Consider the following 27624-nt stretch of genomic DNA (forward strand, 5'->3'; position numbering starts at 1 on the left):
TTGGCTAGGGGTATACATAGTTCTGGAGCTAAAGTCTTTAAGACTGTTTCTATAACATTGTCAGGTCCTTTTCAGTATCCAGTGCCATCAGCTGTTTCTAAATATCATGTGGAGTGCATTGAATTGACAGATGCTCAGTTGGGGTTCCACCAGGATCACATAGCTCCTGAGCCCATTACAGCCTTGATTCAAACATGGACAAAACAACTGAACTCCGAGGTAAGGGCAGAGTAATTACATTTAATATCAGGGCTACATTTAATCAAGGAGCCCAAGCAAAACTGGAGGTAATGGGAATTGGGGAAAAACCCTCTACTGTTGGAACCACACCCAGCACAAAGGAAGATGGTTGTGGTTGTTACAGATCATTCATTTCGGTTCCAGGATATCACTGCAGGAGTTCTTCAGGGTAGTGTCCTATGCCCATCCATATTCTGCTGCTTGATTAATGATCTTCTCTCCATCATGAGGTCAGAAGTCCAGATGTTTGCCAATGATGCACAATTTTCAGCCTAATTTGTGACTGTTCAGATAATGAAGCAGTCTGAGTTCAAATACAACCAGACTTGAAAACACTGCTGCCATTGCAGTTTGCACAATCCACAAGATGCACTGCAGAAATTCACCAAGGCTCCACACACAGCATCTTCCAATGCCCAGAATTTCTACCATCTAGAAGGAAAATGGCAGCAGAGGTAGGAAGTATCGACACCTACAAGATTCCCTAAGCCACACATCATTCTCACACTATATCACTTTTCCTTCAGTATTGTTAGGTCAAATCTTTGGAACTTTCTTTCCTGTGGTAATATGAGTGCTCCTACACCCCAAGAACTGCAGCAGTTTGAGAAGGCAACTCACCACCACTTTCTCAGGTCAATTAGGAATGGACAATGAATGCTGGCCCAGTCAGCAATGGCCATATTGCATGAGCAAATAGAAAAGAACTACATGGACACAGAACACAGTGATCTTGCTCAGTGTTTAATGAAGGTGGAACAGGGCTTGCCAGAAGTCCCACATCGCCTCATTTTGGGGAGGCCTGACGAGCAAAGCGCCATTCAGGAACTTAGCTGGCCAACACGAGGCTTACCTGGGACCTCAGACTTCAGTGGTTGTCTACTCACTGAAAGCCTCTAGCCATTCAGAGGCTAGGTTCTCTGTCCTGTTGTCAAGCCCTTCATTCAGGTAATGAGTGCCTGACAGCATGGGGCACACCCTGGAAGTCCAACAGCAAATTTGGCAGGGTTTAACTTTTGGCCTTCCCACAATGAGTCCCTGTAGGCCACAGGACAAATGAGACCTTCAGGAGGGCATTATTTGCCTGATTAGATGCCTTAATTTTCAAGGGGACGGGAAATCTCTCCATGTACCCTCTCACTAGGCCACTGCTACGACCACATCTGTAACCCTGAGCAATACTGGTAACCTTATTTAAGGAACAATGTAAATGCATCGGAAGCGGTTCAGAGAAGGTTTACCAAACTAATATCTGGAAATGGGTAGGTTGTCTTATGAGGAAAGACTGAACAGACTAAGCTTATATTTGTTGGAGTTTGGAAGTGTAAGAGATGACTTGATTGAAACATAGAACATAGAACATAGAACATAGAACATAGAACAGTACAGCACAGAACAGGCCCTTCAGCCCACAATGTTGTGCCGAACATTGATCCTCATGGATGCACCCTCAAATTTCTGTGACCATATGCATGTCCAGCAGTCTCTTAAATGACCCCAATGACCTTGCTTCCACAACTGCTGCTGGCAACGCATTCCATGCTCTCACAACTCTCTGCGTAAAGAACCTGCCTCTGACATCCCCTCTATACTTTCCACCAACCAGCTTAAAACTATGACCCCTCGTGCTAGCCATTTCTGCCCTGGGAAATAGTCTCTGGCTATCGACTCTATCTATGCCTCTCATTATCTTGTATACCTCAATTAGGTCCCCTCTCCTCCTCCTTTTCTCCAATGAAAAGAGACCGAGCTCAGTCAACCTCTCTTCATAAGATAAGCCCTCCAGTCCAGGCAGCATCCTGGTAAACCTCCTCTGAACCCTCTCCAAAGCATCCACATCTTTCCTATAATAGGGCGCCCAGAACTGGACGCAGTATTCCAAGTGCGGTCTAACCAAAGTTTTATAGAGCTGCAACAAGATCTCACGACTCTTAAACTCAATCCCCCTGTTAATGAAAGCCAAAACACCATATGCTTTCTTAACAACCCTGTCCACTTGGGTGGCCATTTTAAGGGATCTATGTATCTGCACACCAAGATCCCTCTGTTCCTCCACGCTGCCAAGAATCCTATCCTTAATCCTGTACTCAGCTTTCAAATTCGACCTTCCAAAATGCATCACCTCGCATTTATCCAGGTTGAACTCCATCTGCCACCTCTCAGCCCATCTCTGCATCCTGTCAATGTCCCGCTGCAGCCTACAACAGCCCTCTACACTGTCAACGACACCTCCGACCTTTGTGTCGTCTGCAAACTTGCTGACCCATCCTTCAATTCCCTCGTCCAAGTCATTAATAAAAATTACAAACAGTAGAGGCCCAAGGACAGAGCCCTGTGGAACCCCACTCACCACTGACTTCCAGGCAGAATATTTTCCTTCTACTACCACTCGCTGTCTTCTGTTGGCCAGCCAATTCTGTATCCAAGCAGCTAAGTTCCCCTGTATCCCATTCCTCCTGACCTTCTGAATGAGCCTTCCATGGGGAACCTTATCAAATGCCTTACTGAAGTCCATATACACCACATCCACAGCTTGACCCTCATCAACCTTACTAGTCACATCCTCAAAAAACTCGATAAGGTTTGTAAGGCATGACCTACCCCTCACAAAACATATAAAGGTCCTGTGGGCTCTCCTGTGGAGAGGTTATTTCCTCCTCTCAGAGAATCGAGAACTAGTGGTCACTACTTAAAAGTAAATCAGATATGAGGTAATTTTCTTTCTCTCAGAGGGTCATGAGTCGTTGGAACTCCCTTCCTAATAAGGCAGTGGAAACAGAGTCTTTGAGTAGTTTTAACACAGAGGTTTCTTGGTAAAAAAGGAGGTAGAGTTTATCGGGGTAATCAGGCATGTGAATTTGAGGTTACAATCAGACGATCCAAGATGTTATTGAGTGTAGGCGGCTCGAAGGGCTGAAAGGCCTCCTCCTGTTTTGTGTTTGCCTGTTTGTGTATTAAATGCACTCTCCTCCACACCCCCACCCCCACTGCTGCCTCCATCAAGAGCATTAGAGGAGGGCCCCAAACTCTCTAACTCCTTCGAGGAAACTTTAAGAAAGAGACAAAGTATCAACTAAGACACAGGTTGGTAAAGGAAAAGATTGTGCAATGATAGAACAGTGTGTGATCATCTGCAGCTACCTATTTAGTTTCTGAGTGGATAAAAAGACAAAATGTTAGTATAATTTTATAGTTGACCCAGCAGCAAACAGAGCTTCTACTGTAAGATGTCTTAAGACCATAAGACCATGAGACATAGGAGTGGAAGTAAGGCCATTCGGCCCATCGAGTCCATTCCGCCATTTAAATCATGTCTGATGGGCATTTCAACTCCACTTCCCTGCACTCTCCCCGTAGCCCTTGATTCCTCGTGAGATCAAGAATTTATCGATCTCTGCCTTAAAGGCATCTAATGTCCCGAATTTGTATTTCAACAAGGTCAGAAATCACATGACACCAGGTTATAGTCCAACAGGCTCATCCAACAACACAAGCTTTTGGAGCCTCAGGCTTTCTTCAGGTGTTAGTGAGAGGGGTAGTATCAGATCCAGAATTTCTACATATAGGATCTAAGGTTCGCACCATTGATGAGGATGTACTAAACAAACCTAAGATGTTGTTAAATCTTTAATGAGTTAGAAGGTTTTAATTAATTAATGTATATCTAAATCACCAAAAATCTTTCAAGTCACAGTCCTGAGAGAACTAAAGGTTTTATCAGTGTGAAGAAGAGGTGACATTTTAGGTCAGACATCCATGTTAGGGGTGAGGCCTTAGTTAGACTCTGTGTCTTAGTTTGAGACCTTGTTTAGAATCTGTTTGCGTTTTAGTTTGGAGTCAGGCTGGTTGTATTTCTGAAATAGCTGCTCTTGGCTGTCCTCAGCACATTCATCTGATCAAGGACTGAGTTGATTCCTTTGTGACCTCTTCTAGACCATGCAAAAAATTAAGTCAAACTGAAACTCACTGACTTCTTATGTAACTACAACTTAGCATCTTTAGTCACCTCTATGTGTTAAACATTCCCTGGTGAATTAACACATAGCAAGCCACATTTGTAGATTAACACTACGTGCTCATGTGAGGAAAAATGCATTGGATGAGGCTACAATGGATAGTTCCGTTTAAAAGACATCTTAATTTAGTGAATAGTCATGTTTATATTTCTCCTAGCTCTGGAGCTGTAGAATGTTTTTATTTATTAAATAATTAATAATAATAATACAATTGAGAGAGACGATGTGTTAACACTGTGCTCTCTCCAGTTCAATTTGCTTTGAAGTACAGTTTTCCCAAGAGGGTAGTTCAATCTACAGCAGGAATACTATTTAAAACATAAACAAGCCAGCATAAAATATCCCACCGAGCCCACAGTTTACGTCGTAGCTTGGAACCTGGTCTCCGGACCTCACGAATGAAGCACACAAGAGTATCATTAATCTGCATCATGAGAATAATAATCTACACTGCTCTGTTGGATCGCCAAATCATAATACAGGGAATAAAATAAAAACAAGCAAAGTATGAACCCCTCGAGTTACTGAGACAATACAGATTCACATTCAAACCTTTTTCAGAGTTAAAAAGAGATGATCAAAGTGCAATACACAGTCATCAGTAATGAAACACATCTATTTCTAAGCGACGCTTTTTTATTTATAGAACAATGAAGGCGTATTTGAGAATAAATTATCATCTGTTTATTGGTCTCCTATGATGTTGCACCTGGTAAATCTGAGAGAATGATCACTCTGTTGAAAGTCTGACAGCTTTCTGTTGCCATTGATTTCACCTTTCTAATTTCCTGTCTGTCTTGGGCTTCTCTCCCCATATAAATTCACCCTCACACCTTCCTCTATTTTCATCTTATTTTTGGGTGGGTAATATAACATGGGAAAGCAGAGAAAGGAGCAGCAGTGCAATCGGCTGCCTTTGGGGTAATGTTGTGTTCCAAATGAGGTTGCTCAAATCCTTCTTCCAAAACCCTGTTAATCCTGTCCCTCTCTCCCATCATGTCCTTTTCACCTTCCCACCATCTCGGTTTCCTAAATTCCCCTCACCAACTATTAATCCCCAAACCCCACCCGACTCTACCGACCGTACTGAAATACAGCTCAATAGTGAGAATTAAAGTGACATAGTTGAGTATGAGTCCAAACTTTTGGGAGAGGCAAAACTCTGAAAGCAAAGATGCAAAAGACAGTTTAATGAGTGAATTTGAACACGTATTGCTGAATGATTATTAGGTTTTGTCTAAACGCTTATTGTAAATATTAAAATTTTCTATGGTCTTGAAAATAAAATTCTATCAGCATTTTGAGAAGCTTGTTGAAACCAAACTAGCAAATTGAACAAAAAATCTGAATCTCATTACAAATTGAAAGAAGAGTTAAGAACTGTTCACTTTTCATCTAATTTTTACAAGTTCACTTCTTTATATTAATAACAATTGTGCTTTAAAGTTAAGGTTTTGACAGAGTTAAATCTGAATTAAAGGGACAGGCAGACATTTTGCTGCATCATACCTCAAATTGATTCACATAGGTTGCATGCTAAAGAATGGCGACTGAAAATATTAAAAACATCTACATCCCTGAATTCATCAAAAGTAGCTAAAGATATTTATTCAGAGCCAAACTTCTCTACTTCCCTACCTGCTCCAGCTTACCCATTAAAATGTTACTTAAATTGATTTGACCATGTCTCAATTTTCAACATATCTCTCTTGCTTTGGAAGCAGGTGAGGTGAGGTGAAAGTGACAGCCTTTGATATCAAGGCTGTATTCGACCGAGTGTGGCATCAAGGAGCCCTGGCAAAACTGGAATCATGGGTATCAGGGGGCAAACTCTCCGGTGGTTGGAGTCCTACCTGACACATGGGAAGATGGTCGTGGTTGTTGGAGCTCAGTCGTCTCAGATCCAGAACATCTCTGCAGTAATTCTTCAGGGTAATGTTCTAGGCCCAACCACCTTCAATTGCTTCATCCATAAGGTCAAATATGGGGATGCTTGCCGATGATTGCACAATGTTGAGCAACATTCGATGACTCCTCAGATACTGAAGCAGTCCATGTTCACATGCAACGAGATCTAGACAATATTCAGACTTGGGCTGACAAGCGGCAAGTGACATTTGCGCCACACAAATGCCAGGCTGTGACCATCAACAATAAGAGACAATCTGACCACCAGCCCTTAACATTCAATGGTGTTACCATCACTGAATCCCCTACTATCAACGCCCTGGGGGTTACCATTGACCAGAAACTCAACTGGACTCATCACATAAACATAGTAGCTACAAGAGCAGGCAGAAGCTAAGAATACTGCAGCGAGTAACACACCTCCTGACTCCCCAAAGCCTGGCCACCATCTACAAGTCAGGAGTGTGGTGGAACATCCCCCACTTGCCTGGATGAATGCAGCCCCAACGACACTCAAAAAGCTTGACACCATCCAAGACAAAGCAGCCTGCTTGATTAGCATTACATCCACAAGCATCCACTCCCTCCACCACTGACGCTCTATAGCAGCAGTGTGTACCATCTACAAGATGCACCGCAAAAATTCACCAAAGATCCTCAGGTAATACCTTCTAAACCCACGACCATTTCCATCTAGAGGACAAGGACAGTATACATCTAGGAACACCATCACCTCCAAGTTCCCCTCAAAGCCACTCACCATCCTGACTTGGAAATATATTGCCATTTCTCCACTGTCGCTGGGTCAAAATCCTGGAATTCCCTCCCTTATAGCACTGGGGGTCAACATACAGCAGGTGGACTGTAGCAGTTCAAGAAGGCAGCTCACCACCACCTTCTCAAGGGCAACTAGGGATGGGCAAGAAATGCTGGCCAGCCAGCAAAGCCCGCATCCCACAAATGAATAGAAAAACAGAATTATTTTAAGAATAGTCTATAAATACAAGTTGTTAGTGTTGCTGCAGCTTTAAATAGGAAGGTGAGAAATTCGAGCAAGAAAATTTCTTACCAACACTCTTGATCTTCCATACCAGCCAAAAGAATTCTCACCATGGATGAGGTTGTGAGAATATTTGAGCAAATGCTGCCGTGATGGCAACTGGCTGTTCTAAGTGTGCCAAAAATCAAGCATCAAGGAGTAAAAGGACGTAATTACAGAGTCAGAACTTTCTGTCAAATGTTCTCCCATTACATTGTCTGATTTGTCCAAGGATTCATCTGGTTCTGGGTAAATTAATTTCACTTTGTTAAGGAGAGAAAACATTCATCTCACCAGTCTAGGCCAGACTGGATGGGCTGAAATTTACATATGCTAACATTACAGATATAAGTTACAATTGCTTAATCAATAAAATGTGTACCACATGACAAAAATATTAGTTTCGAGGCTCTTAATTAGTTCCAGCATGTTAACTTCGTCTCCAGAGGATTTCAGTTATAAAGTGGTTATCTTTGGTACCATGGCATATGGTGGAACTTTACTGACACCTACAACTCAACAACAAACCTCAACATTTTCTTTCTCCAATAAAAAAATGTCAAAACTATAATTCAAAAAATGGAAAAATGGTTTCCACGCAAACATTCTCTCACAACGAGTGCTCTGAGTAGCAACCTCTCATTCAACCACTTTTCAGTTTCACTATGCAAACTCTTCCCAACCTGTCCCATTCACTCAGGAAGCATACATCGTTGTGGGGAGTGGCTGGCAGTTCAGAAAATAGGTCCACACTCTATTCTGCTTCTTTAACATACAACTTAATGTATTTCTGAATATCTTTATTGCTTACCTGGCAGGCGTATGGAGGTTGTCCCTGTTCACCTTCAAACCTGCCCAGTTAGATATGGAAAAAGGTGATATGCTTTTGGAGTTCTAACCGCACCCCCCCAGCCTAACTTTGAGGGGAGTTAAATCCCCGCGCACACCCAAAACAGCTCCTCTGTGCCTGGGAAAATCCCCCAATATCTATTCACATTTAGGATTTTGTAACACATACAGAAACCTGGAAGTCTGTTCACTTCAAAAAGTTGGTAAAGGTGCATGTAATTGATGAGTTTTGTGTCAGTAGGCACTTTTTCACATTTGTAGCAGTCAATATTAATGACTGACCTTCCTATTCCATGTTTTAACACATGGTTGGACTGGGTCTGTATTTGGTCTATTCAAACATTCAGACTCTGCCAGCCAATATGATGGAATCCAGTGTACAGATTGTTCTAGGAATTGTGTATGGCAGAAGCATCCAAACAGATGACAACATAGTTAACTAGCCCATACAATGGCCTCACAATTACGTACGTAGATGCCATGTCCCAAACTTGTTTTAACCCACTGTTGGAAAACAGAATTACTGCCTCCAGCCCAACGAAATTCTCCACCCGTCCTTCTGAAAGGCTGCATGTTATTTCGTTACAATGTTCGTAAAGAGGTAGGAACTGATCATTTTGAGCAAGTGCATTCAGGATGCCATGTTTTAATGTTGTACCGCGGTCAGGTGTTGCAAACAATAGAAGTCCACCAGGTAGATTCAGGGAACAGCAAGAAATCCACTCAATGAAGCTTCAGCATGTTGTGTCAAACAATGTGACTATTTTAAACTTCTGGGAATTACATGACAGAATAAGGGACTTTCAACTCCAAATTTCTTCTTTAGCTGCAAAAGCACATTGGAACATTCTGCGATCATGAAAGGTGCTACGTAAATACAACTTCTATTCCAGGTGACTTCCCTTTGTATCTAAGACCTAGTCCCTTCAGCTTCTGTCTTTTCTTGACTGCATTGCTCACTATCTCCTGCTTTGCACTTGTTGCTCTCTCTGTTCTGTGAGATTTACTTTTCACTCTCTTCCTCTCCTCACTTTTCTTCCCATCTTCCTCCATTTCTCTGTCTCTCGCTTCACTTTATGCGCTCTTTTTAACTTCTTGCTTTTCTCTTGTACCTCTCCATCCCCCTTTTTCCTTTGCTGCTCTCTTCCCCCTTTTTCAATCCTTCATCTGTCAGCATTTGCTCCTGCACCCCGTTGCCCTGGATCCTCATGTGTACCTATGTGTCATGTCAGCAACATGGTATCCCAAGACAAATAAAAGTGTTAAAACATTCCCCTGGCTTGCAACAGCAGAAACTGAAATTTGGAAAGAATTAACATCTTACAAAAGATACAGTTATTCAGATCGCCACTGCCAAACCGGATGAATATCTCATGCAGAACTACATCAGAAGTGAGGCTATCAATGTATGGATTTTTAAGCTCAGTCAGCGAATAAATTAATCATAGAACCCTACAGTCCTGAAGGAGGCCATTCAGCCCATTGGGTCCACACCAACCCTCTGAAGACCATCCCACCCAAACCCAGCCCCCTAGCCTATCCCTATAACTCTACATTTCCTATAGCTAATCCACCTAGCCTACACATCCTTGGGCACTAAAGGAGCAACTTAGCATGGCCAATCCATTGAAACTGCATATCTTTGAGCTATGGGCAGAAACCAGAGTATCTGGAGGAAACCCAGTAGATACGGGAAGAATGTGCAAATTCCCCACAGATAGTCATCCAAGCTTGGAATCAAACCTGGGTCCCTAGCACAGCTCCATTCTCCTATTAAAATAATACAATTCTGAGCACTTGAAAAGACCAGAGACTTGTACATCATCACAATGACACAGTGCATTAGTACTATCACGATGTTTGTGTAATACAATTCTACATCTCCGTCAGACTTAAATCACTTGAGATTAAAACATGTACTGGAAGCTTTTTACCAAAGGCAGTCTTTTAACAGACACAGAATATATTCTACTGACTCTAGTGTTATAATTGAAGAAGTTTAATTGTGCAACATACCTAACTTTGGTAGAGAATAGCTGACATTAAAGTAATCTTCATAAAATTCCAGCAGCCGCTTTGTTATATTTAAAGCATAGTCTCCAGATCCTCTTTGAATAGCATCCGGCCTGGCATATAGTCTCACCTTTAGAAAAGAGCAATAACTAATAAAATTAGTCAGAATAATCGTACTGCAAGAATATTGAACAAAATGTTAATCCACATAAAACCATTCCTTGGCCATTCATGCAGACACAGTAAAATAGACAGATAGAGATGGAATGTTTCGGGTGAATATTTGAGATAACAACTAAAGGATATAATTACTGATGATGCAGCTGGAGTCTGTCCAATGTCCAGTTAACTGGTCTGGTTATCATCCACTGTTTCAAGTTCAATTTAAAAGACATGATCTAAGATGATAAGAAAAGGCTGCAATCCTGTCGACGGGAATTGCACAGATGAGAACGCAAAAAGGAGGAATTGGTAGAAAGTGTAAATAGGACAAGAGTGATATTGCAATTAAAAATCTATCATCAGTCAATACAATTCCATATGGATTCAGGACTCCGTAGAAATTTGGATCCAAATAACCAGGAAGTGATATAAACTAATCCTCTAACTGATAGAAATCTACTTCAAATACAAAACTCCTCAGAATGCTCTGGATCACCTCCGGTTCCAGAGATATGAAGGTACAACAGTGTGAGGACAGAAAAAAAGGTCATGTGAATGGGGCATCAGAGAACTGTACTTCTTTTTCTTGCTAAAGTCAGGGCACAGTATTTCTTCCAAAGCACGAAGGACTCAAAACACAGTCTGTGTTATTTAATCTTTAAAGCTACACCTTTGTTGCCTTAAGTACAAGAGTATCCCATGTGACTGATGGAGAAGTGAAAATTAGCTGATTATTTATACATCAAACAGGAGAATAAAATTGATGTTGTTACTCTATCTTTACTGTATCACTGGACTTAACCATTTGTCCTGTCAAAATGGGAAATGGTGGGGGAAAGCAGCAGCAAAAATAAGAAGTTGGCTAATGAACTGGTATAAAGAAAGTGACAAAGCCTCATATTCTCAATGGAACAGGCCAAGTGCACAATGATTCCAATCCCTCAATCACCACTATTTCAATATAGGTCACATTTACACAGAGAGTTGAGAGAGCATGGAATGCATTGCCAGCAGTAGTTGTGGAAGCAAGGTCATTGGGGTCATTTAAGAGACTGCTGGACATGCATATGGTCACAGAAATTTGAGGGTGCATATATGAGGATCAATGGTCGGCACAACATTGTGGGCTGAAGGGCCTGTTCTGTGCTGTACTGTTCTATGTTCTATGTTCTATGTTCTATTTCCAGCTAAGGGAAATACCGGACATTAACATGCAGCTTCATGCCAAGTGAGTCATATTTCGACAGTTCAATCTGTTCCTCTCTTAAACCAATCTAAATAAGCTCCAATTTTCAGTAAAAAAACTTAGATGAAAAATCTTATTTTTTTCTAGATTTCCAATAAACTAGCACATTATGATACTTCCATTTTTTTCTTCAATTTTACACTTTCAATGGCAAACTCAAATCACCAACATAGAAAATACTGCAATTGAAGTGTATGCTGGAACACCTACGTTTTTCTGTAAGGTTGATGTCTGTGCTATGACATAGCCAGAACCAATTTCACAGAAGGGATGTGATATTTCATTAAAACTATCACACACCAAGCAGAACTTTCCATGACTGTCTTTCCAAGACTAGCTGTCACTGAACTGATGTTGGATCTTTCTCCTGCTAAGAAGACAGCACAGAGAAATGCCCCAGGTGTTTCTTGACCACTCCCAGTTACCAAAAGACACAGCAATTAAAAGTAAGGGACAAATAAAAGCCAAAGAAAATTCCCATTTAGCTCCTCGAGTATTTCCTTTTCATTATCTGCCTCTCTTGGAGAAAATTCACACATATAATTGAGCATGATTGTCCTTTACAACTTCGCTCTATGCTTTAATCAAGCTGGTGCAATCCTCTATTTGGTTGTAATGAGCGTTAAAGTCGCTCCAGGATTCCACAGGGGCATCACAGCTCATGATTAAAAAGAATCAGATTGCTTATTCAATCACTCTATAGACTGACAAAGTAGTGGGAAGCAGTTTGAAAAACAAGACAGATGTTGGAGATAGAAATAAAATGCAATAATTGGGAGGTTGGATGGTGCTTGTTCAGTTGCTGATGGACAGCTTTTCCTCTTGGTTAGTATTTGGAAGTGGTTTACAGTTACCCTGTATTGGGTCAGTAAGATATTTCAGCCAGCCAGCAGTTTTGTTATATATAACAACAGTGAGATGGAAAATCTTTGAGTCATGATGACAATGTTACAATGTAATGTTCCATACACACATGCTTTACGCAAGACATTTATACAGATGCATAATGGAATGAAACCTCCTCAAGCTCAATGGCAGATTCCTGGAAAAGGTTAGACACAAGGAGCCCAACAAAAGATGAAAATCCATGGAACATGGAAACTTTGGGATTCTGGCACCAGGACACCACATTCATACAATGATTTGGAACAAGCAGAACTTCAATCCAACTCAAGTAGGGTCATTTATGTCGACAAGACAGAATAATTGGAAAGATTGCCCATGCTAGATGTTTACTTAGCTCCAGCATTTGCACTGCTGGGCTTGCAGGCCAGGTAAAGGGCGAGGGTGGGGCCCCATCAGTATCTCCATACTGGAACACTCTCAAACTTTGGAGCTGAATCTTCGATCTGGGAAACAGGAGCCAGGAGAGTTTCTGAGTCCAAAACTGACCCTTAGGGTAAACAGTAACTTATTTTGATTTTGCCTGGGACCCCTCTCGATTAGTATGGTGACAGGAATTCCCATCCATTTAAGGGCAAATTAAGGCCAATCGACTATAATCAGCCAACAGCCTACAGTAGAGGGTAAGTAGCTGAGAGGATGCTTTAACATTTAAGTTGCCCACTCACTCACTTCTTTAAACAATCCAATAGAGGTATGTAAAGAGGCTAAGCCACCCCTGTGGTGGGTGAATGCAAAATCCCTCTCCTGTGTGACATAGGGCTGCACCAGCACCCCGGCAAATCTACAGCACATGGAAAAACCAATTCAGCCTCTTTTAAGTGGCTTTTAACAATCCTTTAATAAAGCTAACTTGCTGCACATCTCCACAAAATGGGCAGCTGGGCCTCAAACCCAATTTGCCCAGAACAGCTAGCTCCCGAATGGTGACAGGAAACTAATAATACCAGACAAGTGCCTATATTTACAAGTTCTGTCTGCATTGCTAACCAACTTCAGCAGAAAAATCCACTTCTCTGGTGTCTAACTATGCCCATTGGTCTTCCTCTAAAGTATCTGAACTACTAATCCATTGGCACTTATTAATGAAGCTCATCATGCATCTAAAGCAGCTGTTTCCCATCCATTGCACCAGCATTGGCAGAGGTATTTCTCCATCATATGATCACATGTTGATCCTGCACTAATCCAGAATACTATGGCATGATCACAGATCTCAACAGATCTCACTAACATGTCAGTTTGAGTCCAAGTAATTTCATTGCTAATATTCATTATCCTCCCCCCAAAAAAATCAAAACACAAGAAAAACGGTTTTGAAGAGAATAACTAAAATTGAAATGAAACCAATCAAATTGTTCATGGTGTAAAGTGGGATTATTTTCCATCAAAAGACAGGCATGAAACGAAATTCATCAGTATCTGGCAATCAAATAATTTTGGTTTGAGTTCAGGTCTTCCATCAAAACTTAACTCGCTAAGTTAAACATTTCTCCTTTTCCAATGCTGTTAGGAATACTGAATAATTTTAGTATTTTTGTTTAGTTTTTTATCGCAAAAGGTACATGATTGGAGTGTTTAAAGTTATGAGGGGCATAAATAGGGTAGACAGGAAGAGACATCTTTTCCCCCTTGATGGAGGAATCAATGACCAGAGGGGATAGATTTACAGTAATGGGCAGAAGGGTTAGAGGAGACTAGGAGAAAAGCTTTTTCATCCAGAGGATGGTGAGTATCTGAAACCCTGTAAGTGTGGGCGGGGACACTTAAATAGTGTTTAGGTGTACAGTTGCAATGCCAGGACATGCATGGCTATGGGCCAAGTGCTGGAAAATGGAATTGGAATACTTAAATGAATGATTTTGAACAGTGCAGACAGGATGGGGTGAAGAGCATTTTTCTGTTCTTTATTATTTTATGCCTGTATTTTCAGCAAGCTGTTTTTTCATCTCCATACACCATCACATATTATGACATTTTATATTTCTGTTTTTATTACAGATTTTCAGCATTCTTCATCTCTATAATACTATCACATATTTTGTTATTTAATGGCGATACCAGCTCTGTTGAAGTGCTAACACAAACTTACAGTAATGTCACTTTCAGTAACTGTCTCCTTATAGGTGAAGTTGCAAATTGCCCAGGCCAGATAGTACGTGGACATTCGAGGTGTTGGTGAAAACTGTTCTATGATCCATCCATCCTCCTCACGTATTACGGCATCGACTGGCATGTTAGATAGTGCCAAGTAAGGCTCTTGGTGTTTGATGGTGATTTTAAATGTGGCTTTGTATACTGGTTCATCCAAACATGGAAAAGTCTTACGGGCATGCGTCGGAGAAAACTGTGTCACCGCAAGGTAGCTGGAAAGAAGTGGAATAAGTTAATTAGGCACCTCCTGTGGGATTTAACAGCACAACCAAGCTGAAGGTTTATTTAAAAAGGAATTGGCACACAGCGATTTTTAAAAGGTTCTGATTCTAAAGTCAAGAGATCACAAACAGACTGATTAACCTAGCATGAAAAAATGCACTTACAATGAAACTGCTCACAATGTGGTCTCCTCTACATTGGGGAAGCGAAGCATAGACTGGACACCTACGTTCTGCTGGCAAAAAAAGACCCTGAGCTTCCAGTTGCCTGCCACTTTAACACACCAACCCTGTTCCCTGGTCAACATCTCTGTCGCTGGCTTACAGCAGTGTTCCAGCAAAGCTCAGTACACCTCATTTTCCACCTACAGCCCTCCGGATTCAATATTGAGTTCAATAATTTTAAGACCTAAACTCTCCCATGTCCCAGCCCCCCACCCCACACACCAGGCCTTGTTACCACATAGCCTGCCATTACACACCTGTTGTTAGTCACTAACAGTCCCCACTAACAATCTGGTAAGGAGGGTGAATAGATGTTATCAACTCCTTTGTCTGTCCAACTTCCAGCTCTATCCTTTATCCTATCGTTTACTCCCTACCCCTTTCCCCTCCCTATTTTCTGCATGTAAACTGATGTTTTCCCAGCTACCATCAGTTCTGAGGAAGGGTCACCAGACCCAAAACATTAACTCTGATTTTTTTCTTCACAGATACTGCCAGACTTTGAGCTTTTCCAGCAACTTCTGTTTTAGCACTTAGAATAAAACTGATTTACTCTTTAGCCTGTGAAGAGAGATTGGAAATCCAAATGCATCAAAATTCAAAGATAATCAAGATTAATAATTAAAAATATTAGCATTAATAAGGGAAAACAGGATGCTTACAGGAGAAGAAATAATCTACCTGGATCATGTAAATTTGCAGCGCGTGGCATATGTATCATGTGTCTCAATTTGTAAAGGTTACTTCACTGTAAGTGAAGAAAAGCCTTGTGACATTTATTTAGAATATTGCTTCAATAACAGTGATCTTGTACAGATTTTATTGATTCTGTGACGTTCTGGTTACTGATGATATAATTGGATGTATGCCTTACTGGTAGCAGAACACAGAGCAGCCAAATTGCATAGCCCCAGAAAACTGGTTGAGGGGATTACAGTGATCACAATGCAAACTACAGGACTGCTTCATGCTGCATGTTCAATATGCATTACCTCTCTGAGTCTGGCTAGCACTGCCCACAGTGTCCAATATTCAGAGTGGCTAGCAGAAGGTCCTCCCAGCCCCTGCCACATCATTCCTTGCAAACATTGTTATTTCACATAGAAACAAATCACTGAAAGCACCAAACTCCTGTTGAATTGTATCAATAAGTAACTGGTAAATAATGATCAGAGATAATGGGAACTGCAGATGCTGAAGAATCCAAGATAATAAAGTGTGGAGGTGGATGAACACAGCAGGCCAAGCAGCATCTCAGGAGCACAAAGTAAATAATGATGATCACTTTAAGTGGCACTTGTCAGGAGCATTCTTGCTGCTGAATGTCTGGTCAGTTGTGTGAAATTAAGGGATTGGCTAAAAGCTTTTTGCTCCAAAATGGTGTTGCTATTGTCAAATGAGCTTTGCACACACACAGCAACTGCATCAATAAAAAAAACTTGCTGGAAAAGCTCAGCAGGTCTGGCTGCATCTGTGGAGGAGAAAACAGAGTTAACGTTTCGGGTCCGGTGACCCTTCCTCAGAACTGATGGTGGCTGGGAAAATGTCAGTTTATATGCAGCAAATAGGGAGGTGGGTGGGGCAGGGAGTAAACGTTAGGATACAGCCCAAAGAGAGAGAAAGACAGTTGGACAGACAAAGAAGTCACTAACGATCAGGCTGGGAGGGTGAATAGTCATTAACGGGGACTGTTAGTGACTAACAACAGGGGACGTGCAGTGGCAGACTATGTGGCAACAAGGCCTGGTGTGTGGGGTGGGAGACTGGGACATGGGAGAGTTTAGGCCCTAAAATTATTGAACTCAATATTGAGTCCAGAGGGTTGTAGGGCCCCCAAGTGGAAAATGAGGTGTTGTTCCTCCAGCTTGCGCTGGGCTTCACAGGAACACTATAACAAGCCAGAGACAGAGATATTGGCCAGGGAGCAGGGTGGTGCATTGAAATGGTAGGAAACAGGTAGTCCAGGGTCGTTTTTGCGAGTAGAATGTAGATGGTCTGCAAAGCGGTCGCCAAGTCTACGCTTTGCTTCCTCAATGTAGAGGAGACCACACTGTGAGCAACGAATGCAGTAACTAGATTCTTGAAAGTGCAGGTGAACTGTTGCTTCACCTGGAAGATACGTTTGGGCCCTTGGATTCTGGGGAGGGAGGAGGTAAATGGGCAGGTGTTGCACCTTCGCTGGTTACAGGGGAAGGTGCCGTAGGGAGGTGTTGGGGGTGAAGGAAGTGTGGACCAGGGTGTCCCGGAGGGAACAGTCCCTGCGGAAGGTGGACAAGGGAGGGGAGGGGAATATGTGTCTGGTGGTGGCATCTTGCTGGAGGTGGTATAAATCGTGTCTGATGATCTTCTGGATGTGGATGCTGGTGGGATGGTAGGTGAGGATAAGGGGAACCCTATCCCTGTTGAGGGAGGGAAGAGAAGGGGTGAAGGCAGAAGTGCGGGAGATGGGTCAGACCCGATTGAGGGCCCTGTCAATTACGGAGCTGTGGAATCCTTAGTTGAGGAAGAATGTAGACATTTTGGAGGCTCCCTTGTCGAAGTTGGCATCATCTGAACATGTGTGACGGAGGCAGAGGAACTGAGAGAATAAGCTTTGCACACAGATTGATGTTTGGGTCTGCCTGCTCTACATACTGGTACACACCTATGATGTGCAGACTCACGCCTGCACCACGTGATATATCCAATGCAATTTAGCAGTTAAGTGTGCCAGCTCACTGTGGACCATAGCATCGGAAATCTAAGGGTATTGCTAAGCACCTAGAAACAAATGATAACAAGCTGTGTCCCTTGCCCAGATTCCTGCAGCACCTCCTTACAGCCTTGGACCTAAACTAGGAGTACCCACATGAATCACAAATTCTCAACATAAATATAGTTATACTTTTACTTCACTGAGAATACCATAGACACTATCCTAGTATCTTCAACTTACAAATAATTGTATGAATATTGTTCTTTCTCTACTCCACTGTTCACAGTAACTATTCTATAACCCAGTCATTCTAACTCCTCTTTGGACAACCACCGCCTTCAACTACCTTGTATGATCACATCTAATCCTATCATCCATCTCACAAGAACCTGTGTCCTCCAAACAGAGAGACAGCTTCAACAAACAGGCCAAGTGGCCTTACACATGCCGCATTTAGTTTAGCGCCCACTATTGGTTGTTAAAAAATATACCATTACACTCTCCTGCCTCATACAAGACTGTAAGACTAATGTGTTCCGGCTAAAAAAATACTTGGCCAGATTTGCTTACATGTTAAAAAGATGCATAGAATTAAGAATAAAGGAAAAATCAAGATATTTCAAACAAACGAGCTAAAGCCAATATGAAAATCTGTTCCAAATCCAATAAAAGGATCTAAAATCCTTGAGATCCTTTAAGACATTTCTAAGTTTCTGATGAAGTTGAGTGGGGGGAATACTCAAATCAAATTCACTTTCACACCATTCCTATGCCTTTCAAGCGACTCTATTTCCATTTAGGTTTAGAGAAACTCCATGAAACTGTTCTGAGTTAACATGGGGTCAATTAGTTGGATAACTGGTTTGCAATGCAAATGGATACCTACAATTGGAGTTCAATTCCCTATAGTATCTTTGACATTGTCCCTTAGGTACTTGTTTAAATCTTTCTCCTCTCACCTTAAACCTATGCCCTCTAGTTTTGGACTCCCCCACCCCTAGGTAAAGGCCTTCGATATTTACCCTATCCATGCCCCTCATGCAAAAACCTCTATAAAGTCACCCGTCAGCCTCCGATGCCCCAGCCTATTCAACCTGTCCTTATAGCTCAAACCCTCCAACCCTGGCATCATTCATGGAAAGCTTTTCTGAGCCCTTTCATGTTTCACAACATCTAAACTGCCTTCTTGGAGCTGAATTGTCACCAGCCAGTTATGGACATATCGAAGGTCGGTTTAGATTGAGAATCTGATTTTTCAGATCACAGCTTCCACCGAAACCCTAGCTCAACTACAAACTGCCCATTCTGGTTAAGGTTTTCGCCTTTCTGTATTCAAAGAATAACAAACTCTAGTTTCCCAATGCAGCAAGGAACAGGGATAAATAATGATGTGGTGGTCAAAATAATATGTCTGAAATGTAATAATAGTTTCTCAATTGAACAATGACAGAACTAATTCTCAGAGTATAACCACAGGTTTGTATAAATGAGGTAGATCTGTACATTTACTGCAAACATTGCCAATTATGAATGAGCATGTTTCACCCCCATCTAGCCGAGAGTAGTAAAGACACTCCAATCTCTTCTCAGTCAATTAACTGAATGAGAATGTTTTATGAATCCCCAGACGGGAAAAAGAATCAATCCTGTCCTTTCATTCTAATGTGCAAAGTAGAAAAGAAAGAGCAACCTTTCCTGACCTCAGGCGCACCAGAAATCTTTAGAACTACAGTTACAGTTTCAGCACAGGGAACATAGAACCCAATTTGTGAATTGCTAAATCCCACAAAAATTAGTGATAATAACCAAAATAACTTTATTTACGTTAAGAAAAGAAACATTGTGTTACGACCAAGGTTGGAAAGGTGCACCAAGACCTTTCTAGCTCCTCTCCTCCATTGTATGTATCAAATTTCAAACTTTAGCAGAGTGATTATGCAGAAAATATTAGATTCTGCCTGGTACTGTATTAGAGTCAATTTAGCCAGGCTTCTAATGTTAACAAAGAATTATTGATTTTGCTCTGATTTGTTGTTGTTACATGTACAAAGATATAGCAAAAAGTACTGTTTTGTGTGCTAACCAAATTAAACCTTACATAAGTACATCAGGGGAAACAGAACAGAATGCAGAATATAATGGTACAGCCTAGAGAAGGTACAGAGAAATATTAACTCTAATATTGAGAGGTCCTAGTGTTAAGTCTCATATCAACACATTCAAGAACAGCTTGTTAAGAGGTTTCAAACTTCCACATCTTCTGCCCAATAGAAGAGGGTGGAAAGAAAAGATAACCGTGGTGGGAGGGGCTTTGATAATGTTAGCTGCTTTCTCAAGGCAGCGGGAAGTATAAACAGAGTCAATGGAAGGAAGGCTGGTTTTTGTGATGGACTGGGCTGCATTCACAACTCTCTGTGGCATTTCTTGTGGGTCTGAGGCAGAGCGGTTGCCATACCAAGCTGTGATACAACCAGATAGGATGCTACCTATAAAAATAATTAGTAAGTTTATTGAAAAGAAAATTGTCTCACAGGGTTTTGACTTTACTGAATTCCCTTCTTCAAAAAGCAGAGGATTCAGAATCTTTAAATATGTTTAGGCAGTGGGAGATAAGATACTTGATTATCAATGGAATGAAAGATTATTAGGGCTTTACAGCAATGTAGTGGTATGGTTAAAATAAGATCAGCCATGGTTTTATTGAGTGGAGGGAGCAAGCTCAAAGGATGGAGTAGTATACTCTTGTTCCTTGTTCATATTACAAGTTTTGATATGACTCTTCTTCAAAACAGGAGATTGATAGAATCTTCCCAGCCTATGAACAATGAGGACACTGGCAAGTCATTTAGGAATATGTAATGAGAACAGCAGAAATGAGATTGCCAACATCAAATTCCAACTCAGCAACCAGGTTTTGAAAGTAAGATAAGAATCTCACAAGTGACGATCAAGAGGTCTACTTCCATGCATTAACATTGTTCTATTACTTAATCTCATAGCCTCATGGATATGTAATTTCCAATTCTCATACACACTGGAGAGAAACTAGACACTGACAATTCCAGACATAAAAGGCAGAGAGGGTGCCGGAAAACTCTGGCTTGCTGCTTGCTCCTCCAGCACTCCAGATTGGTCAGCAATCCTCAACGTCTTAGGGCACACTCCCTGGTCAGTGACTGCCCACATGCCCATGCATAGGTCATTGTATTGGACACAGACCAGCCTCTTCATACCCTCATAGTATATCTTCAATCCACTTACAATCCAATTCTCCACTTCAGCGCTGCAGTGTGGAGCACGTTTCAATGTAATGCTGTTTCCACGTTACATTGTGCACAAGGACAAGCCCCATCTTATGGATTGGACTTGGGAGCATCTCAGCACTCCTTATTTGATTGGATAACGCCATCAATGGGTGCCCTTTGCAACTTGATTCTAATAGGTGCAGTTCCTATGACTGTCGATCAGACAGGTGGTGATGTGAAGTATCTTTACAACTGTGCACTAGCATCTGCAATGAAGTGTCAGCTGTTCCACCGATGTGTGCTCAGAAATGTTTCCTTTTCACTCTCTTCGCACTGTGAAGGTCGGCTCCTGGCAGCAGCATGCGACTTGGCATGTGACCAGGCTTTAAAATGGCACCAGTACTGGGAATTCAGAGCAGTCTCACCAGTGGAGTGTGTTTCCACCATTGCTGGGCATAAGATAGTGCAAGTAAGGTGCCTGTAAAGGTGTGGTACACAGCTAATGAGGCAAAGAAATAACAGAGGGACACCCTTGCATAACTTGCTGAAATAGATAATTAGCTGATGTCTGATAAAATTCATCCCTTCAGTTCTCGCCTCAGACACTGTCAGACCTCTATTTTTCCAGCAATCTGTTTTTAATAAAGTGAGGTAAACATTGATCGCAGATAAACAATGGTTAAACAGCCCAAAGGCCAATAAATAGTAAATGTGATCAAACAGATCCCTGGGATTTCTCAGCAATCCCCTAAATGTTAGTGTCACTACAGAGTCACCAAATCTCATTCAAATTTAAAGGATGACAGTTCTTTACTTTTGATGATCTGACTAAAAGTCATTCCATTATGCACTGTCTTAACAACTTATCATACTGGTGCTCCAGTTGCTCTGATGAAGGGTCTAGGCCCAAAACGTCAGCTTTTGTGCTCCTGAGATGCTGCTTGGCCTGCTGTGTTCATCCAGCCTCACATTTTATTATCTTGGAATTCTCCAGCATCTGCAGTTCCCATTATCTCTGATACTGGTGCTCCACCTTGCTTTCCTAGGAATATCCCACCCTACACCATCCCCCACCCTCCCCCCACCCCACCACTCCTGTGGATTGTTGAAAACTGAACTCCAGCACTTACTCACAGGCACAATTCCAGCTTTTTCATAGACAGCTAGCTTCACCAAGCCAATACTGCCCTGAATTTGTCTCCTGATCTCAGTTGCACCAAGCAATTAATTTCTATGGGCTTTCAACACCCATTCTCTGCTGTGCTGAAGCATCAGTGACATACGGCCTCTTGAGACCCAATGGCTCTCAGGCTTTGTCCGATTCCTCACTACTCAGAGCTAATCAATTGCTCTACGATCTCCCTTAGCCCCAATAATTAACTTCTTTCAAGTCATTCACAGCTCGTCAGACTTTCCCAAGTCCTCACAACACAGAGCTATTCAACTGCTCCAGGACTTCTGAGCCCCAAACAGGCAAAATTTGGGTAGTTCAGTTGCCTTTAGCAACGCAGCCAATACCAGTCCTGTCTAACATAGTATGTGCACCTCTCTGTCTCTCTCCCTCCCCCTCTCTCTCTCTCTCACACACACAAATGCATGATCGTCTAATTTCATTACATGTCAACTTTGAGCTCTATAGTGATGCCTGAACTGTCTTGTGTGACTTATTTGCAATAGATCCCGACGCTGTTGCAAGATGTGGACAACAAATGCTGGCCTAGTCAGCATAGCTACATTGGAAAACTGAATTTTAGAAATAACAAATATTTTGAACCAGTCAAATATAGAACCCTTAGAACTGTCTGTACTTCTGAATGTTATGATGTTCACTGCATGTTAGCTCTTGCAGCACAAATTGATACAATGAATAATAAGTTGAGCGCAGTTGGCCAAAAGATAGATATCAACCACAAGTCCAAAAAGAATGGTCCTGTTTCTCTCTGCTCATAATGTATACAGGCAGGCACAGAGACCGACATAGTTTGCAATTTCATCTCAAAGACAGTTTCTCTCATAGTGCTGCACTCCCTCACTACTGCACCGATGTGTCAATTCATTTTATACAGTCATTTCCAAAATGGATTAGGAACACACTACCTTTTGCCAAGAGATGACTGTAGTGATTATAACAAGGTCAGCCAAGTGGATCTCAGATTATGAGATTCTTGATTGGGACAGTTAATCTGGTTTAATCAGGGAGCCCTGGCTGACAGATAAGAATAAGAATGTCAGACATCTTGCTCACTGAGCGCTGGCTTTGGAGGGAGCTGGATCAGTGTCAAGGGCTCTCCACGTGTAAATAAAGGGTGACTTGGTAACAGGATGCCAACCTCTGTGGAGTTATTTCATTGGCAGTAGAACCTCTCACCCAAGCTGACATCAACAGAAATTAAAATCCGGACACACAAAACTGCAGCTGAACTGATACTGCCAATTCTAAATAATCACTCAAAGTCAAAATTTCACAAGTTACCTCAAATTAATTCCTCTCTTCCAAAGCATGATAAAAAGACATTTTGGATTATATTCAGAGATAATGGGAACTGTAGATGCTGGAGAATCCAAGATAACAAAGTGTGGGGCTGGATGAACACAGCAGGCCAAGCAGCATCTTAGGAGCACAAAAGCTGATGTTTCAGGCCTAGACCCTTCATTAGAAAAGCATCATATTCATCATTTTCTTGTCAAACTACTTTCCAAATTATTTTTAAACATGGTGAACTTATCAGTGATTTCACAATTTCCAAAAAGCCTATTCCTGAGATACCAAATAGCCAGATTTGGTTAGGCCTCGTGGAATTATCACTGGACTGTTAATCCAGGGACTCAGATATCGTTTGGGGGGGTTCTGGGTTCGAATCCCACCACAGCAGATGCTAGAGTCTGATTTCAAAAAATATTTGGAATTAAGAATCTAAACATGACCTTAAATGCATTGTTGATTATCAGGAAAAACCCATCTAGTTCACTAATGTCCTTCAGAGAAGGAAATCTGCCACCCTCACCTGGTGTGGCCTACATGTGACTCCAGACCCACAGCAATGTGGTTGATTCTCAACTACCCTCTAGGCAATTAGGGATGGGAAATAAATGCTGCCTAGCCAATGATGCCCTCATCCTATGAATGAATAAAGAAAGAAAAAAAATTAACCTTAATAATCTCTATACTCAGACTAAAGCTGGGTCCAGGAAAACGTTTGGTAAACACCAAAGGAATCTTTTGATGTTGGGTTGAACATTACCTTTTTATTTAAACATTGTAAATATTAGCCATATACAGACGAAAGAATTGCCTCTGCAGCAGGACTACAAGATAGAAGCATCTCCTAGTAGTTATGTGATCGCACATCACTTCCCAATGATTTTTCAAAACTTTATGGCCATTGCTGGCTCAGTGATGTAAACATCATATACTCTCATTCAACCTTTACATTACAGTACATGAACAGCTTTGTAAGAATTCCTTAATGTCTACATTCTGATAGAGGGAGAAAGAATGGGATGATCTTTCCAAGTGCCAAGATTGGGGATGGGTGACTCAGAAATAACAGGGAGATGCATTACAACGGCTCTTCGCCACAGTACCAACAAAGGCAACCTTTCCCAGGGACATGAAGTGGGTCAGTTTCCTGATCTAAGGAGGCACCTGGTTTGCTTAGATAAAGCATCTATAGGGGCAATTTTTCAGCCTGTCCACTATTTCACCATGAGCAGCGTGCCTATCAAAGACCACCATTTCAGTGGAGGTGGCCACCGTATAACAGGCCAGAGGTCACAAAGAGGACCCGAACCAACGAGAGACTACAATAACAACCAAAACCAACCTATTGCTGGGGATTTTCTTCCATCAGAAATCACTTCCTGTCTGATGTCTCAGCTTTTTAAGTAGGATGGGCACACCAGCAAAGGGCACTAAGTGGGCAGGCAGTCACGGACCTGCATCAGTTGCCTCCAACTGCATCTCCCCCCATCTCCATCCCCAATTGGGGCTGCTGTGTCTCTAGAGCAGCCTGTACTCAGGTTGAACTGGCAGAGTCAACAATTTGCCTGCTGTCCTCATTAGGATGGGAAGTTAGGAGGCAACCATACACAGCAAGTTATGGAAAACTGCAACGCCTGCCTCGCTATTGGCAATTGCTGGCTCAGCATCCACCCTGCCATGTAGAAATAACAATGGGGTTCAAAGACCCATGGAAACATTCTGAGCGAAAAGACAGGGAACCGGAAAGCAAAACAAAGAAAGAAATATTGGCTGAAGCAATCAGGAGAAGGAAGTATCTAATTTCCAAGTCAGGGATAGAAAAGATTTACGATGCTAAATGGGCAATTGATCTGATTATCTGTGATTCGTTGTCAAACCAACACTGGGAATTTTGACGATTTAAAAAGTGACAAAAACATGGCAAATATAGTATTTTTTAGTTACTAAGTATCAGGAACTTCAGAGAAGGAAAAGCATTTGGGTGCCCAAGTATAACTCATTAAAAGTTACCACAACGGTAGAAAATATAATTGAAATGGTTAATGAAAGACTGGTCTCTCAATCAAGGGGGCTTGGATACAATGGAGAGGAAGTTTGGCTTCAGTAGTACAGAATCTTATTAAGACCCCATCTGGGATATAATGTTGCTTTCAAATCTGGGCACACATTTCAGGATGGAAGAGCACAATACACAAAGCTTAGGTCACCCAAAGCATGAAAATAATGAACGTGAATCAACACAATTCTGCAGGGAATACATTGCCAGTTGATACCAAAAAGGACTAAACTTTCAACTAAATTCTGGCGTGGGATTAGAACCTTGATAATACTCCCTGGTGCTTAATCCATTCAATTACACTTCGCTGGACACAGAGCTCCACTTTATCTAAGCATGAAGTCATTTGCATGAAAATATTGATGACTGTTATAGAATTCTTGAGAGTATATTGCATTATTTACATGTAATTTGGCTAGTATGGGTCATAGGCTGACCACTCCTGAGCATTTATCATTTTGAAGCCAACACATTTTGGCTGAAAAATGACAGACAGCACACAAATTGATAAATTAATAAAATCTAACAAAAGTAAAAGAAAAGAAAACTTAAGTCATTTTAGTCATGAAAATGCAGCCATGTTAAAGCACTGCATGATTCTGGAGAGGATTACTTTCAATACAAGTTAGCACCCTGGGAATCTGTGAGAAGTTGGCCAGTCAGGATCTCTAACAATTGACATAAAAAAAAGCTAAGAATTTTGGCATTGAAACAAAACAAAACAGAGAAGTGTCAGAATTGCAGAGCCAGAATATCAGCATTCAGAACGAAACCAGTAAATGCTTGAGATAATCCTTTGTCAAATCAAGTCCCACTATTGCCAGAGTCATCATAAAAGTTAACATTTTTTAAAAGAAATTTGCAGAACCCCAAACAGTTTTTCAGATTCAGATTGATAGAAAGCATGGATCCTGTACTTAGCAACAAGCACCATTTTTTTTTCAGATAATCATATTAAGCTAAATCAAGTAAACTTTACAAAGTGAAACTCTAAACCGTTTATAAACTTCCCCTTACACATGGGTGCACGTGTGTGCACACACACACACACACACACACACAACTGTTCACAAGATCAGTTGGTTGGTTCTTATTGATCTGAACAGCTCAATCCTCCAATTCCCAAATGCTTCCGCTGCTTGCAAGAGACACAGGATGGCTGTTTCATTTCTGAAAGATCTCTGAATTATCCTAATCTCTCCTTATCTAAATTCATCATTTGCAGCTTCTGTTGAAAAGGTATTCAAATTTTCTTCAAGTTTAAAGTGGCTTATTGCAGTGAACTAAGCAGCAGAATTTCTGGCTGCTGCAAACCTCTTCTGATTCAACGATGTTTTGTTTGCAGCCCAAGCTGTTCAACTAATTGACAAACAATCATGTTGCTGTTGGAAGGTAGTGGACCAAGGTCATTGATAATTGGTCACGAGTCCACAAACCAATGGGCTTCATTTCTAAACAATCCCTTGCTCCAGTTCGTCTGCACATTGGTATCACATGCAGGTCAGGATGGGCTAGGACTGCAGATTTTCTTCACTAAAAAGAGAACTATTGAACCACACAGGTTTTTTCAACTGTTAGTGATAATAGTTAGGGTTACTTCAACTAGGTCTCTATCCAGAGTGGATAATTAAATATAAATTCCACCAACTGCTGTGATGGAATTTGAAGTAAGGTTCCCAGAACACGAATTCAAGCAAATAAAAACCAAAATAACTGCTGATGCTGTAAATGAGAAACAAAAGCAGAAATTGCTAGAAAAGCTCACCAGGCCCAGCAGTGCTTGTGGAGAGAAATCAGAATTAACATCTTGGGTTGAGTGACCCTTGCTCAGAACGTTCTGACAAAGGGTCACTTAACCCAAAACGCTACCTCTGATTCCTCTCCACAGATGCTGCAAGACCTGCTCAGATTTTCCAGCAATTTCTATTTTTGCCTCTGGGTTACCAATCCAGTAACATTACTGCTACCACCACTTGAAATTTTTACTCCTATCATTATTCCAAGATCAGAATTTAAAACAAGGAAGATTACCTTGACCCATTAGTAACAATAAGTTGAAAATGGGGCCATGACGTAGGCATTTATCGAGGCCAGGAAGTTGCCTGAAGCCACTGTTATTCCATCAGTAGTGAGCAGTAATCAAGTTCAAACGTATAAATAGATTTCTGCC

General features: G+C 41.5%; 1 protein-coding gene across 3 annotated transcripts in view; it reads right to left on the reverse strand.

Moving 5' to 3' along the window:
* Window positions 1–27624, reverse strand: part of LOC125460815 (thyrotropin-releasing hormone-degrading ectoenzyme-like) — a 105614-nt gene that overhangs the window by 65951 nt on the left and 12039 nt on the right. For all 3 annotated transcript variants that reach the window (XM_048548819.2, XM_059652478.1, XM_048548818.2), the window contains 2 exons: window positions 14469–14742; window positions 10069–10195 (listed from right to left, as the gene is read on the reverse strand). In XM_048548819.2, coding sequence (XP_048404776.2) covers window positions 10069–10195; window positions 14469–14742 — 401 coding nt within the window. The remainder of the gene's footprint in view (window positions 1–10068; window positions 10196–14468; window positions 14743–27624) is intronic.

This window comes from Stegostoma tigrinum, chromosome 18 (assembly GCF_030684315.1).
Source record: "Stegostoma tigrinum isolate sSteTig4 chromosome 18, sSteTig4.hap1, whole genome shotgun sequence".
In the NCBI taxonomy this organism is placed as follows: Eukaryota; Metazoa; Chordata; class Chondrichthyes; order Orectolobiformes; family Stegostomatidae; genus Stegostoma; species Stegostoma tigrinum.